Source organism: Varroa jacobsoni, unplaced genomic scaffold (genome assembly GCF_002532875.2).
Source record: "Varroa jacobsoni isolate VJ856 unplaced genomic scaffold, vjacob_1.0 scaffold_171, whole genome shotgun sequence".
NCBI lineage: Eukaryota > Metazoa > Arthropoda > Arachnida > Mesostigmata > Varroidae > Varroa > Varroa jacobsoni.
In genome coordinates this window covers 1-22,364 of record NW_019213073.1, presented here as the reverse complement: position 1 = coordinate 22,364, position 22,364 = coordinate 1, and the positions used below count along the sequence as shown (strand labels likewise).

The 22,364-nt window shown below is 42.8% G+C and overlaps 1 protein-coding gene and 1 long non-coding RNA gene across 3 annotated transcripts in view; one reads left to right on the top strand and one right to left on the bottom strand.

The window, feature by feature from the left end:
• LOC111271343 (uncharacterized) overlaps positions 1 to 14,781 on the bottom strand; it is a 30,320-nt gene extending 15,539 nt beyond the window's left edge. For both annotated transcript variants that reach the window (XM_022852081.2, XM_086972851.1), the window contains exon 1: positions 14,680 to 14,781. In XM_022852081.2, the coding sequence (XP_022707816.1) occupies positions 14,680 to 14,705 (26 nt within the window). In that variant the 5' untranslated portion in view covers positions 14,706 to 14,781. The remainder of the gene's footprint in view (positions 1 to 14,679) is intronic.
• Positions 9,389 to 10,591, top strand: LOC147753848 (uncharacterized). Its single transcript, XR_015315275.1, has 2 exons — positions 9,389 to 9,936; positions 10,369 to 10,591. It is a non-coding gene; the product is annotated as an uncharacterized LOC147753848 (long non-coding RNA).
• Positions 14,782 to 22,364: the final 7,583 nt, after the last annotated feature.

Sequence of the window (22,364 nt, the reverse complement as noted above, 5' to 3'; positions counted from 1 at the left end):
TTTTAGCCAGTCTGAAGTAGTTCTTCGATAGGCTGTTCCACTCGCACATAATTCATAGAAATCATAATAACAACAACAAAAGCAGCGTATAAAAGATAGGAATCCTGTCCCTGTAGCCCGTTTGATCTTGCCACTAATAAGGCCATAAGTTGACGCAGGTAATGATCATCATCATCATCATCATCATCATCATCACCCGTGCGCGCCTAATCACAAACGACATTTGCCGCGATGGTTGCGTTGCCAAAGCAGGAAAGACAGCTGATTCGAACAAATGCTGAGCGGGACGCACGTAGTTCGTTCGGAAGCAAAAAAATTGTAAGATGATTAAGCAAGGCATCATAAGTAATAGAAGTTGAATTAAATTGCTGAAATCTTAGCTACAGTGAGTAGGCCCCAGCGAATATCGGGCCAGTTTACATACGGTTTATGGAGGCAAAGTCCTTTGAGAACACCCTGTCAGTGGCATTAAAAGGTGACAAAGCCAAGACGAATAGTTATTTCTTTGTTTGTTATTGAATTAGGACAAGATGAATCATACATCCGCAATTTTCTGCCACATTGTAAAACATATTGGGATCGTCGATCGCGTTTGTCAATTATCACGCTATCAACACGTGAAAATCACTGGGTTTCTAGAAGCACTTAGCATCACCCATTTTTTCATCTACCACCTACAACAAAAGTCAATGTACATTTTATCAAGCTCTTAGCTATTCACATTAATTAATTATTAGTTGAAATTATAGATTTATATTTGTCCGATGAACTTGTCTTCCAAACCAATCACTATCATTTAGTAAACCCCTTCTAATAGGACCACACATTGGGCTCAAACTTTTCAGGGCATCTGTGTCGTTCAGGGCATAACTATAGAAGTGTTAATCAATTAACAAACAATGACTTTAATATGACCACTTGTTCTTTACAAGTTGCATAACGTACCAACACCTTATGAAATAAGGTGGAATAACGGGTAACCCTGAAGTAGGATTATACTCTTGAGCATATATGATGTTGATATGTAAATCTTTTTAACATAGTCACAGCAACGATCAACAAACGAAAAATGCCGTTGTCCAAGTTTCATTACGGTTGGTACGTACGCCCGTTAACGGTACCATTTTTCACAACAAAGAACATTGATTGCGGTTTGTTAACACAGACGACCATAAGTACCGTAATGTAATCAACCCTGCAGAGATACGTTCTTCAACTATGGCCGCGATTACGTCACATATAGTCAAATATGGTTGTATACAAAGTTCTACGATTTTGTCTTTCCCTCGCCAACTTGATTGATCATTTAAGCTCATTAGCTTACTGGAACAAGGTGTGACTTCCAAGCCTTATAAGCCTACGCACCAGTTTCGCTCTCAGCTCTTGTCGGCTTTTAATGCACGACATCAACCTCAGTTAAAGGTCTCTCAGTTCGACCGTCTATCTGCATGTATTTTTCTACAATGTCAGGCTACCTCAAGCTGCTTAAACATTAGCTGTTTCTGTATGTTGAACATCAACTTGGGTTTTCCATAAAAGTTGCACAACGGCACACTAAGCAACTATTACTATATATGCGTGCATTTAACGTTTGCTAGAATTACGTAGAAGTACAGAGATCGCTCAGCCACTGAACGTAAATGATGGCGCCATGACATACTAGACATAAATAGATACGGCCTAAAATACGTACTGGGCAACATTTAGCCAAGCTTTAATTGACCAAATGCAGATTCATTATATCGAATTACACTAAACATTCAGTCAAAGGGTATTTTGGTTATACCGAACCAAGACCTCATTAGGATATCTTGGTTGAGAGAGAACTCCAATGACAACGTTGACAACCAAAAAAAAATGCCATTTGTTGTAAAGTCTTCTTATTTAATTCTACTCGCAGAATGTTAAACGTGTATTGGCCTGCGATTACGAGCGACATTAGGACGAAGAGAAAAATTTTAGTTTTAAAATAAATACGCATTGTGCTCTATCGTTCAGAAACAACGGTTTGCCTAACAAAGTGCGCCTTATAGCATCCGAACAAGTGTCGTCAAGGCTCGATTCGATTTTAATCGTGAGACGCAAATATGCAAAAAAAAGAATGTCGCTCGAATCTTCTAACGAAAGACTGATGCCTGCAGTTTGGACGCCATGGCATTGAGTCAAACATGTGTAGGCAAGTTGAAGTTTGATCTCTTTCTAATTGAAGTGCAGAGTACTTAGTTTTTATTTATTTTTTTAATTAATTAAGCAGTCCTTGACAAATGAAACCTTTTGGAACTAAGTATTGAATACAGTAAGTAGACCCTTTGAACTGGGATCTAAATACTGAGGGCTCTGATCGAGGAACCTGAAGTTATACACAACAAGCCTATATTAGCTGAAGTTATGCCAAAATATATTTCTAACGGGGTTAAGCATATCTTTTGTCTTTCTACATGACGATACCACAGGTTGAAACGATGCAAAATAAAATAGAGCCAAGTCAAGGGCTATGTAAAAGCCGAAACGTTTGTGAATCCTTCGTATACTGCCTCGTACTGCATGCGTCTGCTGTAACAACAGTAGGTAAGTGTCGAGGGTTAAGCCTGTACGTGTACGGTAAACTCTAATCTATTCAGCTGCTTTCCGTGATTTCGTTTATTTTCCCTGGCTTGTTATTCATATTTGTCGTTGTGTTGATCAGTTGCAGCATCTGTTTATAAAGGCGGCAAATAACGTGCATTTACGCAACCACAGCTACGCCAAATGTCTACATTGGTTATAAGAACTACTAAAGTCTATTAATGATAAATCTTAACTAGAGTAGATATGAAGAAAAGAAGAAAGAAAGAGTATCTATTTTCAATATTGCTCGTTTAATAATCGCCATCAGCAGTACCACAATGCATTGCAGTTCTCATAATTTCAGCTCTTCTCTTTGGATTAGCAGACGACGCGACCCATTTTCAATGTCGTGAATGAGAAGCGGACTTAACTTTCTACTACAACGTTAAATAGAAAAACAGAATTATGGTTTGTCTGAGAATCAACTTTCAATTGTCAGCTGCAATGTCGTTCGGGAACAGAGACGCTTCCTTTTGGGAAGTAAAGTCAATAAATATTACGTTTTATAAAGATTTCTTCTAACAGGTAATAGCGTTCGTTTTTGCCATGTCAGTACATGCGACGGATAAATAAAATTGGTGCGCAACCGGCAGCCTTTAAAAATGACAGTACGGTCAATCCCGATAGCTACATTTAGCGTTGCCTTGATAGAGATTCCGTGATCTATAAAAAAAAAAAGTTTTATTGGAATTTCGAAAAGTCCCATGAGTTGAATTTTCTACTTTTAATATATATTATTATTCTTTAAGAAACATTCATTTATGAATTTTCTTAATAAACAATCAGAAAAAGTTGTATGTTTGTCTAACCATAGCAAAACACATACTGTAACAACTAGTTTCGCCATCATGCTGTCATAATCGGATGAATGCCTGTAAGGGACTGGAAAAGAGACTCAAATCATCATGATTTTCACCCGACCTTACATGAACATGAACAAATGCGTACTATGTCATGAAACGAAATGGGATTTGTCATATAATTAGTTCGGATGGTACACTGTAGCACTGCAAATAAGCATCTTTATACGGTCTTATTGCTAAATTGAGAATATTGTAATACTGTAATGACAGTTACGGTAGACTATCGCTCATCTGGAGGAGAAAATCATTTGAAATGAATAACTCTGTTATTATTATGTGTAGCAATTACCATCTAAGTCTCAGCTATAAATGATAACACTTCTTATGCCGTCACCGTAGACGATCGTCGTAAACTGTTGTTTTTCGGCTACTGCAGCAACGCCCTCTACGACGGCTATGGCATACGCCGTTTCGTTGACATTAGTTTGAAATCCTGTTGTGCTTTGCCGGTTCATTCATTTAAGAGTTAGTAGTAGCTAAATAGCGAATCCAGCGAATTGCCGGAGGAGGGAGTCGTTCGAGCTTCCCAGCGCGCGCAAACACAACATGTATCAATAAAACAAAATAAACCTATACAATTCAATACAATTTTTTGTTATTGTCGTTTTTATTGTTACCGCTGTTCTTGTCCCCTGAAGAAATACTAGTTTTAAATCTCAATACTTTTACCCAATGCTTGAGAGGTTTGGTTCTTGCCAGCACGTGTGTCCACTGCGGGCTTTGAACCTAGACCGCTAGGTATCACTAGGCGAATACGTTGCTACTACAGTGTTACGGAAATGGTATCTATCTTCATAACCTGAAGATGTCTTCGTTGTGTTTCTCAAACCCACCTCTCGTGACTGCTTTCCTATGAAGCGTTTTCAGTTGTCTCCGTTTGCACGTTCTTGATGTCGCTTTACATCGTACGCGTTGTTTTCAGTCTCTCTGCATATATTAGGTGCGCGAATCGGAAGCTCAGCCACTGCGAGCTGCTATGGTCGTCTTTTGCGTCGCCGCTGTTGTTATTGTTCATGATGACAATGATCATGTTGGTGGTAGCCGCTGTATTGGCCAACGTCTACGAAGTGCCCCCGTGAGCCGCCGCCGCCGCCGCCGCCGCCGCCGCCGCCGCCGCTGCTGCCCCCTAATGATAACATGACCATCAGTTTCGTTAAGAACAGCAACAACTTATAGCAGCTGTTTGTATTAATGCGCTGCTCCTTCGTTTGATCTTTGAGTCGGCGAGCGGTATTCGAAACAGCGACATCACTGGAGAGTCCGCATCAGCCTGTGAATGGATCAGTGGAACGTTCCGTGTGTTGCTGTCCCTCTGTCTCCCTTTATATTCTCTTGCACGACGAACCGTTGCGTTCTGTTTCCCTCCATTTGAACGAGTGCCGCGGCGGCAGCGAGCGCCAACGACGATCGATCGCTGCTACCCTCGTAGCAATTGTCGTCGTCGTCGTCGTCGCCGCCGCCACCACCACCACTGGCGGCTGCTGCCGCTTCCTTCTCCATCTCCAGCTGTTGACTAGGCACTGGACGTCAGGGAAAGCCGACAGTTGGTCGGGCGCAGAGAGTGGCACTATTGCGATTCCTGCTGCTGGTAGTAATGATAATGGTGGCTCTACAGGCTATTCACAGACAGAGCAGCAATAGTCAGTGCTGAGTTGTGGCACGATGACGGTGATGCTAGCCGCGGTCAGCCGAAGCCGCATCTCGACAACGGCTCGACAAAGCCATGCTGTGATGACCAACGCATGCTCGCTGCATCGCCAGATATTGGGTCGTTCTATCGAAATAGCATAGGGAGCACCCTCCGGGCCTACGGCACGGTACGACTATGGCGCGCTGCCGGCGTGGGCAACAAAAGCAAGGCTGCGTACTTCTTACGCTTACGTTGTTGCCGCTGCAGTCGATCTTGCTTGCCAGGACGCTTGCTTATCCCACTATTTAGCTGATTCCTCTGGCGCCACCCACGGGTAACTACTACGGCTTTTTGCACCTTTGCTGTTACCGCTGCAGCTGTTCTAATAGTTGCATCCTATATGCGCGGCGCAACACAGTTCGTCGCGGCCATAGACTAACGCACTAACGACAGTAGCGACGATAGCAGCCGTTGCGGTAGAAGCAGATCCTCCTTCCAGGCGCCTACTATTGCTCTCATGGCTGCGGAATTAAGGAGTAGTATAGCCGCAGACGGGGGAACAACAGCAATGGAGTTGGTAAGAACGGATGCAAGCGGGTGACAATCCGGGCAACATTAAGAACGCCCCAGAAGCTACAAAGTGAGAGCTTTCCAACAATAGAAACAACACATACAATACAATATACCGTAGGACATATGTGTACACATGGTGTTTAAAAAATGGATAAACATGCATGTTAGCGTGTCCAAAGTAAAATTTGTAATGCTTTTGTTTTTTTTTAATATCTAAATAGGGAAAATATTTTAACGAAATAGTTTGCATGTGTTAGAGGTGTCATTCCTGACGGGCATGTTTGTTCGATATAATAATTATATAGCGTGATTACAGTTTTAATTAAGGACCTAAATAACTTACTAGTCGTTTCTAAATATTTCCGCCTTAATTCACAAGTAATTTATACCATATACGAAGAATCCTATCGAAAATAAATGTTGGGCTGATGATACCAGACAGAAAGTCTCAAAAGTACTCGAAACGGCCGAAGAGCTCAAAAGTGTCAAAAGACGTGAGAAGTCCCTAAAAAACTAGCCACTTGAGTTTATCTGAGTATCGAATTGGCAATTGATCTTCTGCTCTGTATATAAAAAGAAAAAGTAACTGTATCAAAAGCGGCTTTTTGATACATTCTTCAAGGCCTTTAAATGTTAACACCAGTGAGGTTCTTTTGATTTGCCTAATAAAGGCCTTTTCTAATTTTTTTTTGGAATCACTGGTAGTGACAAGTTATAACTTAGGTCATTGATTTGCGGCAAAAAAAATGTTTAATCTTGCGGCAGTTTTTCCAGTGGGGAAAGACTAAATAATAACTGAGCTTCGCTCTAATTCTGAAAATGACGCATTGTTGTTCGCCATAGCGAATTTGTTGTCTTCTAGAGAGAATTGGCTTCCTCTTGGTATCGCTACTAGCGCACGGACGCATTTCACCTATGATAAACTGCCCGATAAAATGTTCCTCAATATAAACGTAACACCCTGTAGACTAGACATACCTGCGCCTACCTAGTGTTGGTAGGGTTGGAATTGATGTGATTCGTCCATTTAGGCCACCGACAACTGTAGGTCGAGTACACATTAACAGTTATCCTGTCGCAATCATCCTGCTTCATCTAACCCATTATACCCCTGTAGTTATTAGTTTATCGTAATATGTTCACCAGGGGCTCAGTCAGCTCTGGATTTGTTGCCCTCGTAATAAGTTGGCTCTTGATACATTTACTCTGAAAAATATATGTGAACCGAGTCGGCCTTAGGCCGTCGTTTAGTCGACGTTCTGATTGATCTAATCAACAACCCTATGAACTCTGTGCATATATATATATATATATGAAGCTGTTACAAAGGAATCTGATGGATTTTAAATTAGGAGATCTTTGATCTTCGCGCCGCTAGCAGCGGAACTTTGGCTGGTAAATACTTTAATATTCTAGAGATTTTTGAGCGAAAACTGATTGGATTCACTCGAGGATAAATAAGTCCAGAAGAAGAAAACCTCTAGTCTTAAAAATCATCGCTTAGTGCTCAGACTTTCGCTTGTCAGAGGCCAGAACGCCGCGGAATTTCATCGGGGGTTGATGAACATGTTGGGTAAGGAAGCCTTAAGCAAAAGTATAGTACGTAAATGGTGCCAACATTTGGTATGCTGGCACCATTCACAGAACGAAGACTGGGGTGTTGAAAACTAGCGACGAGGTGACCATATATCGGAATCCGATGGACAAGAGGCTTTCCGCGAAAACAAAGCTTTGTTTCGAAGGGCTCTGTCGGTCAAAATTGGCCTTATTATGGGAATTATAACCCAAATATTAAAAATACGCAAACTAAGTAATATGGAGCCCATGAATTGGTACCAGGCCGATACAAATGCGTGTAATGTATTCTGCGTGAAACTTGTGGGGCTTCAATTCGCCTGAAGAATACAGTCATAGACCAGATATGATTAAATCTCTAGCGTCGCGCCGAGAAAGACCAGACGTGAGAATGGCGTCGCCTTGTAGAAAACTTGTAGTTGGATTGCAGTGTCGAGTAAGTTCGGACATAAGATAATGTGAAAAAATAGAACAGAAATCAGGGACATTTGTTACAATGAGATACTCACTGAAAACAAACAGTAAATGCTATTTTAAGTACCTCAAGGAACTTGTTAGTACGGCAATCGAAAGCACGTAGTCTTGTCGCCTGACGACAGCGCCAGATCTCATCGTCATGCCCCAATTATTTTCTAGATTCAACAAGAGAATCTCGAATACTAATTTCAATCCGCTTATTTTCTCTGTCTAAGTCTGTGCAATTACGGGAGCTTCGATATCATGGGCACTGGTCAGCAAGCATATCTCACTATCGATTTAGTTCAAAAAGCTGTAGGTAGGAACATAACATATTGGGAAGGCGAATGGTAAGTATACGGCTAACAGAGCTGTGGAGCAAGCGTGTCAAAATGGAACATACGATTTCCAACACATTAAAAATCCTCATTTTAATCTAACTACTTCAAAAGTTAGTCAATTTCAAAGTTGGACAGGCTATAACAATCTAACTTTTTGACATTTCTCTCTAAAAATGAGGCGGGATCTTTCTTGACTAAAATCAAGTGCGCATTTGCTGATTCAGATTTTCAAATTTAGGTTTGTACATCGATCGACTAGCGTGACAAAAAACCTTCTTATACGGAACACAGATGCTGAGTTTTCACTTCAATCGACATTTTTGACGCGAAAATTCAAATTTAAGTATATTTCGATTCATCTTATCAAAAGCTTTTGTGTGTTACCCCTTCCCGCCGCCATAGGCTTCCGTGTAGAGTTTCATCCCAGCGTCCCATTCTCAAGAAAACGAGCACGTTCCGTTTTTGGCCTTGTCCGCGCCCAAATATCAATTCGAGCCACAGGAAATTGCGTTGCATTTTACTCAGCCCACCGAGGTCCTTGGATTGGTGTGATTAATTGACGCCAATGCAAACATTTCGGCCGCCATTTTGTCAGGAGAAGACCACAGATTTTTCAATAATTACTACACACGTATGTATCTAAAAATGTATACCCTACTTGTAGGCTGTTAACATCGAATACGAGGTACTCCTTAAGGGCTACAATGAGTAGGTTCTTCCAGCATAAAGTTAAGACGGTGTTAACGTAACATGCGTCTCTTTCAGCACAGGTCGAGCACATTCGTTCACACAAGGAATTTTCACAAAAAACACGTTGTACATGTAATGATAATATAAACACCACAACGCTGGTGACCGCTTCGGTGTTTGTAATCGGTGATGCGGCGTTGTTTTCGAACGTGAAAAATGAGAAGGAAGCTGCTAGCGTCAGTTTACGACCAACCCAATTATCATTACGGTGTATGGGGAAAAGCAAATTTTCTCCCTTAAAAGCCAAGTGTTTGTCCAATCGGGCTGAGATTCCACACGGCTACATCCTACGATGACCCTCTAGATAACCACAAAAAAATCGCCCCCACAAAAGAGTTTCCCCTAAGGAAGCGTTTCGGCTAGGACAAACCTGTTTTTGAAGACTGAGTATATAATATACATATGTAAAACAGACCTGAAGACAAAGGTCATTATAGAACTAAGGAGCATAACAAGATGAACAGAGACAGCTCGACATGAACACATGAATATGTACAGAGGCAATGGATACCAGCAACAGCAGGCGGAAGTCAACAGAACTCTCCCCATCCATTCTCGACAGTCAACGCGTTTCAGTTAACCAACAACCGGCACACAATCAGCCAGTCTACAGACAAATAGACACGCATACGGACAGAGCAAAGGATGCCATTGGTCGCGCAATGCGCCGTCCACTACTGTGACTTAGGGCATCCACGCGAGCCCGACGTCTGCACCGTCGCGCTACTGTTGCAAGGTACAGCGGTGGCGGCGGCATTCAGCAGAAAGAACGACAACAGTGGCGACACAGACAACGTTGAGGCGCGATTAGACGCAAAACGACGAGCCTCAACAGAACGTCTACGCACCAGCCATTGCCTCTTTTGTTCCTGCTGTCGCTATCGTCAGCCAAATAAGTTGGAGGGATCTGTGTGCGGCAACAAACTGTTCGGCTTTTACTGCGCTTACTACCTGTGCTGTGTATGCAAGCTATTACAAGGCGCTTCGGGGGGACAGCAACAAAAAAGAAGAAAACTGCAAGGAGAATTTAATACAGGCGATGGAACGCCGGGACATACCGTGGGGGAGGAAAGACCACAGCGTTAAATTGTCTATAGAGAATTGGTGATCGTCAGTGGGAGCGAAAAGGAAAGTATGTGAGGTAAAGAAAGAGAAATACCTGGCAACTGATATTCGCATGACTGTTCGATTGTTGATGATGTTAGACCATTCGTCACCACGAATAGATGGATTGTTGCTGGGGCGCAAAATACGGATATGGAGGCTAATTGACATTATTGAGAGATGGCAGCGACTTCAGCTTTATCAACTGCCGCAAGCACATAGTGAAGTAGCGCGTAGAAAGAGTTAAATCAATTGTGTCTTTATTTGATCACGCTTTCTGTGTGGTTCATTGGCGGGGCTTGAATCAACTATCTCTGCTGAGTTGTTTCAGCAGGAGTATTGCATAAGGGATACAATAACCTCTGCAACCATCGGGTGGAAAGTATTTCTAGGTTTGTGGTAAACATGATATAGTTTGGCCCTGTCTAGTTACATATTCGTTTTTCTTTGCAATTGCGCTTGAACGCAGGCAACGCTGCTTATCTTTCTTGGGACGGACCTTCTTCGAAGAATACAGCGAACCTATGCAAGCTCACTTACAGCGAATATCGTCATATAGAAACTGACAGAAGCAGGGTCAACTTTGCCTGCGCAGAACAACAAAGGCCAACAACTAGAGAAAAAGTTAAAGTTCAGATGAAATCATAACGGTAAATAAAACCATTCAGCTTATCCTCAGAAATATTACTTTATAGGTACTTGTCCTCCTTAATCGTAGATATCGGCCAGAAATAGGAAAATGCGTTCCAATTTTCTGCTGACCCCGGAACCTACTACCTTAATTTGATGCTCCGTAAGATGTAAAATAGCAATTGGAAATTATCGATCTTTTGTTAATCATTGTTTCAAGTTTATATTACTGGCAACATTGAAAACATACATATTCCCGTGGACATCTTTACGTAAAATATATAAAATATAATAGAACGCATGCCTGTGATGAATACAGTGAGCAACAATATGCTGACTCTAACCATTTTGTCACGTTTATCATCTTTTCGACAAATGGTCTGAGATGGTCCTTTTCTTCATCCAAGCATGTTGTGCGGAGCGTTGGCCCACTCGCGGCTTACGCAACGTCAGCTTTCAAGTATAATTAACGGCAATAATAAATAAAACAATGGTAATTCTGAATTTTAGCATTATAAACGCTTTGTTATGACATACCCCGTGCTAGAAAAATAACCAGCTGAAAAATCAAAGAAAAACGTAACCGAAATTCAAACTAGTTAGTCTCAATTTTTTGACATGCTTGACGTTGGAAGACAACACTACATGTTTTCTGCTACAATAGGAATTGTAGCAAATGTATAGCATAAGAACTAGGTGTGTTGTACCTTTCACGGATAAATAAAACGTTTGGGGCTCAAATAACAGAAACGTGATTATTCCAAAAAAGCAGCAGACATAATCCTAAAACTATATAAAAAAAAAAAAAAAAAAACTCTACTATTGAGTCATGGAAGCCAATTTGTTTGCAATTGATTTTTTGTTCTATATTCTTTGGTTCCATTTATGGACAATGGTTAATAATTATTAACCTAATAATTGCTTGTATCATTCAGAAGTGACCATTTGAGATAAACACATTTCAGCATGTTATCGCAGCAAATATCTGTTGATTCATTATTTTTTTCAGTAGAAGGAAGTCAGCTTAGCTGTTTAGCGTAAAGCCAAAAAAATTAATGTAATCAAATAGGGGCTTCGTTTTGGCAGTATTTTTTGTTGTTACTTTTTTGTTGCAGTTGTTGTCTAGTGTTTTCGCGTCAGATGAATTTTCGCCGGGATTATAAATTTATCGATTTTTTATGCCGATGCTGCCTAGAGGCTTTTTTTGAGTTTAAAACATCTCATGCTCATGGAGTCGTCTATACTGCTCACAGTCGTTAGTTTTTTTTACCGACTCTTCACGTTTTCTTTTACCTCTTCCATTTTTTTTGAGCTTTCGGTTTTTTTACATCGACTAATTATCAATTTAAAAATTTGTCACGACCGTACATCGATGGTTCAGCTGTGGCCAATAAAGCATGATGAAAAAATAACCATGTGACTCGAGGTACAAGTAATCGCAGTTAATAAAAGCACTGTTTATAGAACGGCTTTTGTCTAAATAGTTTAAATTAGTTATCACGGTAATAGATCTGTCAATGCGCAATAAGTGTTTCCGATGAACATAGTTAGCTCGGCTTAATTCTGGCTAAATTACTGTCAACATGCTACATAGGTAACAAATCATTGTTGAGTATAAAGTAGCAACGGAGTCTGTAAACGACTATATTACTGGGTATATATTGGGGGCATTACGTTAGGGTTATATCAACTGGAGCGGTCTACTAAATGAGAGCTTCATTCAATACTCTTATATATTGGATGCAACGCAACTAATTCAAAGTTCCACGGATCATTTGCGACTTACAAGCGATGTGCGCTCAATACGATGAATGGGATAAAAGTGCATGAGGAAACGCTGATAGAGCAAAAGTCTTAATTTAAAAAAAAACTTAAAAAAATACGCACGTCAGTTTTTTAGAAAGATTAGGTTAAATTTAGTTTCATTATTAATATTTATAGATAATTTCTAGTCGTGTTCATAAAACTATAGATTTATGTTACCAGCACAGAGAAACTGCATTATCAATTATATGGCCAGTCTTCCTAACTAACTGTTGTGGTATAATGCTGTGTGGTTGCCTTGCTATTACAAATGGTCAGAAGAACTAAGTCAGTAAATCGAAACGTAAAGTTGATAGACGCCCAAACAGCTTTTGTGTGGGCAAAACTAACAATATGAGGATCAGCTTTTATCTGAAAGACTTCGGCGCGGTTTCCAGCGCACTTTCCCAACTTAAGCCACTAACCTGTTAGATTAGTCAAGCTATTGCTTTGTCGGTCACATCCTAATGTAGACATTTTTTAAATAGTCCCTTCAAAATGGCGCGTTATGCCCCCTGTAGTAACTGAAAGTCAGCCTCTTTAAGCAAGAGCATTGTCAATTTTACGAGAAAAGGAAAACAGCTTCTCAAACGATTGACAATTAGAGCATATGAAGTTCCTTACGGGTTCTTGAAAACGGCAGTTGAGCTGTACTAATCGGGAGCAATTCACTTTAAACGATGTACGTAAAACGTCGCTTTGATTATTTGTAACGTCCTTGCTCATTAACTATTCAGGTTTGCATATCAATTGGTCACTGATTCGCTTTATCTTAACTCAAATATCTCATATGCCGTCAAGCTACTGGGGCGCTACCAGCCTATGAACCCCTTTTATTATAACCCATTTTGTAACTAAATTCATGCAGACACTAACTCATGCATTAGTCACATTATGGTGAACTTTGGCACAATACCTCCTGGGATCACTGGCGCCTCATTGAATCTTGCCTTCTCGCACAGCTGTCCTGCATTAACAAATGTTAATAGCAAGACCACTATAATCTATACGTTCTATAGAATAATGCGAGTACGTCAGAAATTCAACATCCTTTGAATACTGCAATTCTCTAAGCGAGTGCATAGCTGTCTCGTTCACGCCTTGCATGTTCACGAGTGTTGCTCGTTAAACCCATCTGCATTTCCGTTTATTTCGACCCAAGATACGTTCTTTTTCGTACAAATCCTGCCAACCTTAAAGTGGTTAAACGTCAAAATAAATGTGTTTCGATGAGTGATTCGTGAGTTTTCTGCAAAGCATCTGTTAATTTGTCGTTAACACGAATCGACACATACCAGCTAATGACCAGTTTTACATTGATCATGAGGTGATCATGCTCTAAGACCAAGTTCTTTTTCTTTATTTATAACGCTTATATAGAACGGAGCAATCTGTCGAGGTTTACCTATAGGCAGTGACCTGCATACGATACAATCTGAAATTGCCCTTGCATAAATTGCATCTCGAACTAGGTAAACGGATCGTCCAAAAGTCTAAGATCATCACCAAAGACAAAGAGGTTGCCATGATATAGACGACTAATATGTTTGCAGCTGCATTCAGGACCGATAGCATTTCTGACCAGCTAATATGGTCATGCTGTGATTGTTGCTCCACAGACAAAATTTCCTCAAATTTGTGAGCAATTTTTCATACACGGGAACTAAACACAAAAATTCAATTCAAGTTATTCAGGTCACGTGTGTGAAAGTAAACAACTTTCCTAGCAATCAAATTATCTAGTACTAACCAAAGTGAAATCACTTTGTCGCCCATTTAATTACCAGAACATCAAATCAATTCGGATTCTTCCTTTGGTGTCTTCCAGCTTTCATTTTTGCGAAGAATCTACTTGAACAGTTTTGTTCGAAAATATCTCCACTGAGGTTTTCAGGCGCAATGCGGTCATACGCCTTCGTAGGTCATGTCACATCCCTTCTGAGCACAAAATAATACCATGTGGCATGATTTTGCCATAGTCAAGACGTACGTTATAAGACAATGTACATCTGTAGAAGCACAACTTGGGTAATCCTTCGGGTTCATCTTTTTGATCATAACCGGTCAAATGAATCTATTAGTAACTAAGATCGTTTTCGTTCTAATATGGTGTCAACTTCGTATCAAAAGTTCGACAGGTCGTTTAAGGAATAGCGTTCGATGGGATGTATGCTGGCGTCTCGAACGGTAGCTAATTAATTGTTTGTGTGCGTTCTAACTGTTTGCCACACTGTTGTAAATGTTCATTATCTCCAAATTTACTGGTAGCTTTATTATGTACGTCATCAGGGGCGTAAAAATGTTAGTATATAGACAGGTCCGGTGTTGAAATGTAAATATGACTTACGTTGTATTGCTGAGCCGTCCCGCCATGGAGCCCGCGGACCGTTCAGTAGTAGCCTATGGTCACATCCTACCGTAACAACGGCATGCCAAACTCCTGGCAATAACGCAACCGGTAGGTCAAGCTTCAACTGTCGATCTAACACTCAGAGTCGACTTAACTTTAGCTCGTGCTTCGTTCTCGTTTCTGTTCGGTCGAATCTTCACTGCTTCGTTGGCTTGACCACACACTTTACTTCACTTTTTCCTCGGCACTTCAATGACACACGACACTTCACGACCGTTTGTACCGGCACATGGGAGCACTAGTGCAACCACACAATAAACCCCTAATCCCTTGGATCAGCTGGCCTCCACAATTTGTCGGTTGTGACAATGCACTATTAGAGAATCACACACTGTCCATGTACGCCAACGCCAAAGACAGATTCGAAGTCAATCACATTCACTTTCACAATAATATGCGGCACTCCACCGTGCTTGCTGGGATTCTGCCGTCGCTTCGTATTAGCACCGGTTTCTAATGTCGTTCAATTTATTCTTGTCGACTAGCCCCGTCAAATCGCGCCTCTAAATACTAATATTAACTGGTGTGTATCGTGCTCAGACGTTACTGATGTGGGAGTGGCTGTCGTAATGGTTGTGCTTGAATAGGTGAGGTGTCACCCTTGTTATTGCCGCTGTTGCTGTTCGTTAGACATAAACAGTTGTGTGTACGATGCAGCGTCGACGCTTCACGTTTCTCCGAATTTCTCTCATACAGAGGAGTCGGTTACTTCTCGATATATACACACACACACACACACACATACACACACTCACCGTGAATGCCGCGACGCATTTTGTCTTATTCGGCACTGAATCTGGTCTTGTTTACCTTGCTAACACCCCAAGCGCGCGCTTTTTTTCTCGTCTTCTCGTTACTTCTATTAATTATTGATTTTCTGTACTTTCCTTGCTGCCGTTGCTGTTGTTATTGTTGTTCACTGCATCCACCAGTGACAGGGGTAAACAATTTCAGTCACTGTGTACCGCCTGGCGATCGATGCTAACGAAGTACTGCCACATAATTCGATATGCGTCAATTGCTGACTGAGAAATACAATTATCATCAGCCAAGGGTCAATCAATCAATGATTAGTCTGCCGACTAAATCGAACGCACTGTTAAGATTTGCCTTCCTTCACGTTACAACAGCCGCTGGTCTTGCGTTTGATTGCTTTTACGTTGCTACCTCACTCGGAAATGCATCCATAGCTTTTGTTTCTTTTCGGATTTATCGCGCGAAGAAGGTGTCTAACCACGCACTTGCAGTGTCACGCGGGCGACACTCAACCACAATAAACAAGTCAGCCGTAACTGGTATATTGGTGCAGCTGAGAAGGTATACAGCTGGGTACAACGAGCATGCCAAGACGCAGACAATGGTAGTATTAATAACAACAACAACAAAAAGCCTGCTCTCACACTGAATCAAAGCCCGCGGGAACGACTGCGCGGTAACAAAACGCAGTTCTATATCGATTCCTGTTTTCCAACGGTTAATTTTGGATTTTTCTGCTACTGCTGACCTTTTTGGCGCGTTGTAGACGTGCAAATGAACGACAATAACGACAACTACAAAAACAATAACAATACTACCAGCATCAATAACCACACCTAGGCAGGTCAGTCTCGTTTGGTCAGATGCTGCTCGTTGTTGACGTCTCCAGCTGGGTCGAGTGTCTCGTCCCCTGAAATGGTCTGTGGGAGCCCACTCTGATCCTACGCGTCTGCCTCTCGTTAAGTCGAAGTGGATACGTACTTCATTGATCTCGGAAATCGTTCGTTGTTGTGATTGGCATCAACCTCTTTGTTGTTGTTTTCTATGCGTAGGTTCCTCGCGAGACAGTATAACGCAATGAGTGAATGCTGCCGAACGCCTAATGTCGATCTGACATTTTGTTGATCTATGTGCAATGGTTCAGTGGGCTAGTTCCACTTTAGTTAACTTAGTAAAAGGCGTTAGATTAGAGAAGTTCATCCGTCGTTGTAGTAATTAAAATGATCATGATTTCTTTTAATGGTATTATGCGGACGATGTTTATTCGCATCCGGTTGATTTGCTTCCATTTACTCTCCTTCAATATACGTGACTGCCGCGATATCTGCTTAGCTAGCTAATAATTAGGACCTTGCCATAAATAAGTTCGGCCGGTGATGCTTCTACGACTGAACGTTTATCGTTTATCACGGCACGCGCGCACAATATGGCACTCCGTTAATCGTTTCCATATTCTGTACCTTCTTCGTTTTCTTCCCATGCAACCGACGCTCTCGAATGTCGTCGATGATGTTGTTGCTACCGTCACCTAACGTATGCGTCTGTACATTTACTAACCGTAGCCGAACGCACGTAGTCTGCTTACATACGAAACTCATTCACGAACGCGTGTACTTTTCCTCTTGACGTGCGTCTTTGCTTCAACGTCGCCATCACACACTCGTTGTTCTTCCAACTTCAGTGCTTCCTGTTGTTGTTGTTGTTGCTGCTGCTGTTGTTGTTGTTGTTTTGACGGAAGTGGCAGTTGCTTCTATCGCTCCCATACTACGATTACTACTTCCAATAACAGTGCTACACCTGTATCCGCAGTGTCTTGTAGGTTTTCGCAGCTCACTCGACTCACCGCAGGCTCACCAGTGATCATTCACACACATCTACTGCCCCAAAGCCGTTTGCCAAAGCAAATTCTCTTCTATAGTACGGAATTGTATGGTATGGCACGGTATCGACGCTTTGCTCGTCCTAGTGCTGCAGTGACAGTAGCCTAACTCGCAGCAGCTGAACGCTCTCGATCGAAATGCAAGGGTGAAGAGAGACAGCGCCTATTGCAAAGTAATATCGACATAGACAGTAATAGTGAGCCAGTATTGCCGCTATGGCGGCAGCAAGAACAGCGGCTGTTGCTGGTGGACAACCTCGGCGCCAGTGACGACGACACCGAACGCGGCCGAGCGATCGAGTAAACGGGAGCCAGTAGCGGCGGAAGCGTATTACAAGCTGGTTCTAGCGTACGACTGCGGTAATGGCTGTTACCAACACTAGCACACGCCACTGCTTTGGTACTACCACAAGTACGATGACACTCACAACGACAACGAACACTATTATTATTATTATCAACTGTTAATTCTAGATACTATTACTGGCTGGGGCGTTTGCAATCGGCGACTGGCGGGTGACGGCAACTGTACTCCCGCAGGCGCAGGCCGCTATTCACTGCTGTGTCTGCGCTAGCCAACCATTGAAGGCTGCAAAAGCAGCAAGCTGCCGCTACCGATGATGATGTCGCCGACGCCGACGACGACCACAACGACGAGCAGCCTGCGACCAGCCAGCGGTTACCGGAGGAGTAAGCGATTGGCGGACGACTGTGGCGATTACGGCCGCTGCGGTGGTTAATACTTGCTCACTCGCACACACTCACAGTTTAACTATTATAGAATTTGATTTCTACGATAGGCCGAAGTAATTATAGTTTAACCGAGGCGACGTATCGCCTTGATGCGACAGCAATCGAAGGCTGAGAGAAAGCTACAGTGAGCGGTGGATACAGAGAGGTAGATTCAACGTAGATAGCGGAGCTCACTACCTAGCGGAGTTCGTCGGTTGTTGTTCTTGTTGTTGTTTATCATGATAATGATGACGATCTTTTTCCGGTGCCTGTCATAGAAGTGAGCCTGAATCATCCGTTCCTTGCTGCATGGATTTCTCGCTATCGGTGTAAGTCCTGAAGTCTTTAAAGCTGCCTCTTCTTACAGAGTTATGATCCACTCGATTGCCCATCCGCTAATGCTTATTGTACGCAGGTGAACTCGTCTGCCACTGGACTAGTCCGTTACGAAGTGCGTCAGATAACGTAGCGTTATATTCTGTGATATGCGTTTGGCGTTTTTTTGCCGTCAAATTTCTTGTGGTACCGAGGTTTCTTAGCAGTCTTAAGTTGTTAGAAAATTCTCGTTTCGTCTATCCCTTTTCACTTTGTGCGTTTACCAGGGTAACAGCAGTTGAACGTGTGTTACCGCTGTGCCAAAATGAGAAAAAAACACGAGAAACGATGCCGATAATAGGCAATAGGCGGTAAACAACCAGCAACGAAGTATCTGATCGTACAAATCCACTGGGATAACTTACACCCAATGGTTGACAGTATTCTCAACGTTTCCGACTTCGCTCTAACGGCTATCCAACAGGGTATCGGCCTTGTTCTTTGATACTTGTGGCTACAGCTCGTTTAATAACAACCATAGTCAAGAACCTGCTGCTCAACCTGGCTCAAGTATTAGCAGGTCACCCTCCTAGTTAAATTCAAACAATATCGACCTCAGTTAACTCAACAAAGCTCAGGATGCTCGCCAACCGGGAATTACAGAAAATACTTTTCCAGAGAAGGCGGGCAGACGAGAGTGGATGGAAGTTCGATGCTACAGTTCACCCTTAGGTCAATCCTAATGAGATGTAGTCGGACCTTGGCACAGGCTCCTTCGTTACGGCTGCGAAACATGAAAATGCACAACGAAACCGATGATAATTAACGAATGATCGATTGACTTTAATTATAAGCCGTTTACGATCTACGTATAATAAAGCGCACGATTAGCTGAAGATTGCTACGTTTGTCTTCAAGTCCTGTGGACGTCGCTTACCGTCATAGCTGCTTATCAAAACCGTTGTTGTTGTGGAAGCTATTGTTTAATTGGTATATTCCTGTTCACATTGTTTCAATGTTATTTCGCTCCTCTCTTTTGCTCTATTTCTTTGTACTTTCAGTTGTTTATCTCGTATTCGCTGTTTATGCTTACCGTTCTTGATCACACAGAGTCTATCGACTCCACAGACATCTAAATCGATGTCAGGGGCTTGCAAAAGCTACGCTCTTCCCCTTCTTTCGGCCTTTTCTTTTTCGCTTATATCATTTAAGCCCGCAACTTGCCCTAAGCGTGGTCGCGATCGCGTGAGTACGCTACAACAAGCCGTACATAAGAGAATATATTGCCAACTAACTCGTTGTACAACGTTCGTTTTGCTAAGGACGCACTAGACTGCGGCGGCGACAACAGAGCGCCGGAGAGATTGACACTCACTTTCAAATGTCGCCAACAAACAGCTGCTTCAATTCGGCCTCCTGTCCGTCCACCACTTGAACAGAAGATTGATCTCTCTCGATTTGTTGCTTTCGCAGGTTATTTTTCAACTTCTGGTTTTTTTTTTTGTTTGTTTGTACCGCATGTACATTTATTCTCCCTTTGCTGGTGGAGCATTCGCTTATGATCCCAATAGAATCCCCAGCACGGAAGAGAGGTACGTTGACGAAGGGTCCGGGACAAAAGGAGCTAGCTTGGTAGGTGCCACAAAAACAAACAGTCAAATGATGTGAAGAATATCACACAGCTGATCAAGAAATCAGCTGTAACTAGCCAGCTAGCCGCCTCGACGGCTGTTGATTTCCATTAAGCCATTAACAGCTTGATCGCGCATATGCAAACCTAAATATGGTCTTCGATCGTAGTTATCACCGTGTTCTGTTCATTAACCATCACCTTACATTGGATATTGAAGAAGCTATGGGATCTGTTGGATCTGGTCACAGTGGCAGTAGACCAACGGGTGAGCGATCTTCGCTCTACCAGTTGACACACACGACTAAAGATCGCACAGGCAAATGTGTAGCAGGATCTTCCTGTTGCTCGAAGAACGAAGCTACTATCACACTACGAAATAATGAAGATCAATATTGAAGAAAAGACTTCTTATTACTATTTTTTTTTGTTGTCACTTGGTGTAGCTGTCGTAGCTTTTGCTTATCAAAACGTACACACACACGATCAAGTAAATAGCTAGGGAACTCAATCGGACTCGTGAAGAAAACTGGATTAGGTTACGAATAGCTTGCGCTGGCGCTAGGAACCTACTCACAGGTACGATTCACATTCTTCGGAACACTTTACTGTTGAATCAACGAAATGGATCTTCACTATAACAACCACCCCACTGGTATTGGCTGTTTTCGCTGCTTTTCTTTTTCTCCAAAGCTCCCCCGCTGGCGGTAAGGCAGCGAGTCGCGCTAATGAACAGTACTAATTACTAGAATAATAACGATGAACCATTACAGGTAACTGCTCGTAGTTCATTGATTAGTTTCTGTTTCGTCGCAGTGGTATCATTTTTCCTTTTCGCTGCCAGCCAAACTCGTATAACGGAGACGCTCTTGATAACGGATGCCTATACTTGATCACTTCACCACACCTGCATTGGTTAGTTGTAGTAGGCGACCGTCGACATAACGATATTCCCGTTGTTTTTTAGTTCCGCACTTGCCACTGTTATAGTTCGGTAGGTCAAAAGTTATAAAGGACTGTTTATTTTCGCCTAACCCCCTTTATGCTTCAAGGAGTGGTCAACCACCAGTGTTACCAGTGGTAACAGTAATAGCAACAGCAGCAAACGCTTAGTTCAAACATTCGAGTGACACCAACGAATCGTCGTCTGCGAAGATCGCTGAACTCGTAGCAACACACACGAGTACACGGGTTCTGTGCACGCACAGAGAGAAGCCCCCCACGCTCACTGGCGAACCACGATGGGCTGAGACGGACAGGCAGAGAAACACAGTACACAGCCCCCTATCGAATCACAAATTTTCGCCCTGCAACGAGTAGCAACGGCAATAGAAAATCGACACCTTTTATTGTTCGTACCGCAACGAGTATCAGCTACGACGAGCGCTGTCGTTGCCACTTATGATGTAGCTGTTGTCGTTGGACGTTGCGTCGAATGTTGTCGCAGTTTTCATGCCTTTCCTTAGCTTCTCCTTATTTTCCTTCTCATCTTTCTCTTATTTCGAGATCTCGGCTTCTCTATTTGTTTGTTTCCTGCTTGAATATTCGTCGAAAACAATCTCACTGGCGGTGTCGCACCGTCCGTTACCGTGTTCTGCTTCCGTCGTTTTTCGTTATCTCTACCCGTTTTGTCGTTCGATGTTCCGAGATCCAGCGGCCAGTCTTCGTCTCGGTGGTCTTTGATCCTTAATCTGTTAAGTGTTTTGCTCGCTTGTTGCTATTGTCCTTTTTTCCAGTGCTGCCACCGCCTACAATCGTCGGCGAGTTTCTCGTCAATAACAACAATAACAACAACAACAACAACAGCAGCAGCAGCAGCAGCAGCACCACCACCACCACCACCACCACCACCATCACCACCACCACCACCCACAACGACGGTTCGTCCACCTGCGCCCTGCAAACGCAGCTTCTACCGTTGTATGGTAGAGCCGCTGGCAGCAGCAAGAGCACACTCCAATAATCGTTCGCTGCTTCCACTCACCAGCACCGATCAGCCCACAGCACCAGCAGCGGCACCAGCGGCGGCAGCACGAACCCGACCCAACAACGGCGAACAAACGAAGCAGCACCACAACCAGGTACCATTACTAGCGCTACCGTCGTGTCGGTCAGCTGCCCGCTGGCTGGTGGGGTGGCCTCAATTTCACTACTTCGACCACAACTACTACTACGGGCAGTGCAGCAGCAGCAGCAGCAGCGGCAGCAGCTTCTTGCTTGTTGTTACCTATCACTCGCTCGCTTAGTCTACTGTCTGTATCTCTGTCTGTTTGTCGCCTGCCTGGCTCCTGCCAGCGGCGGCGGCGGCGG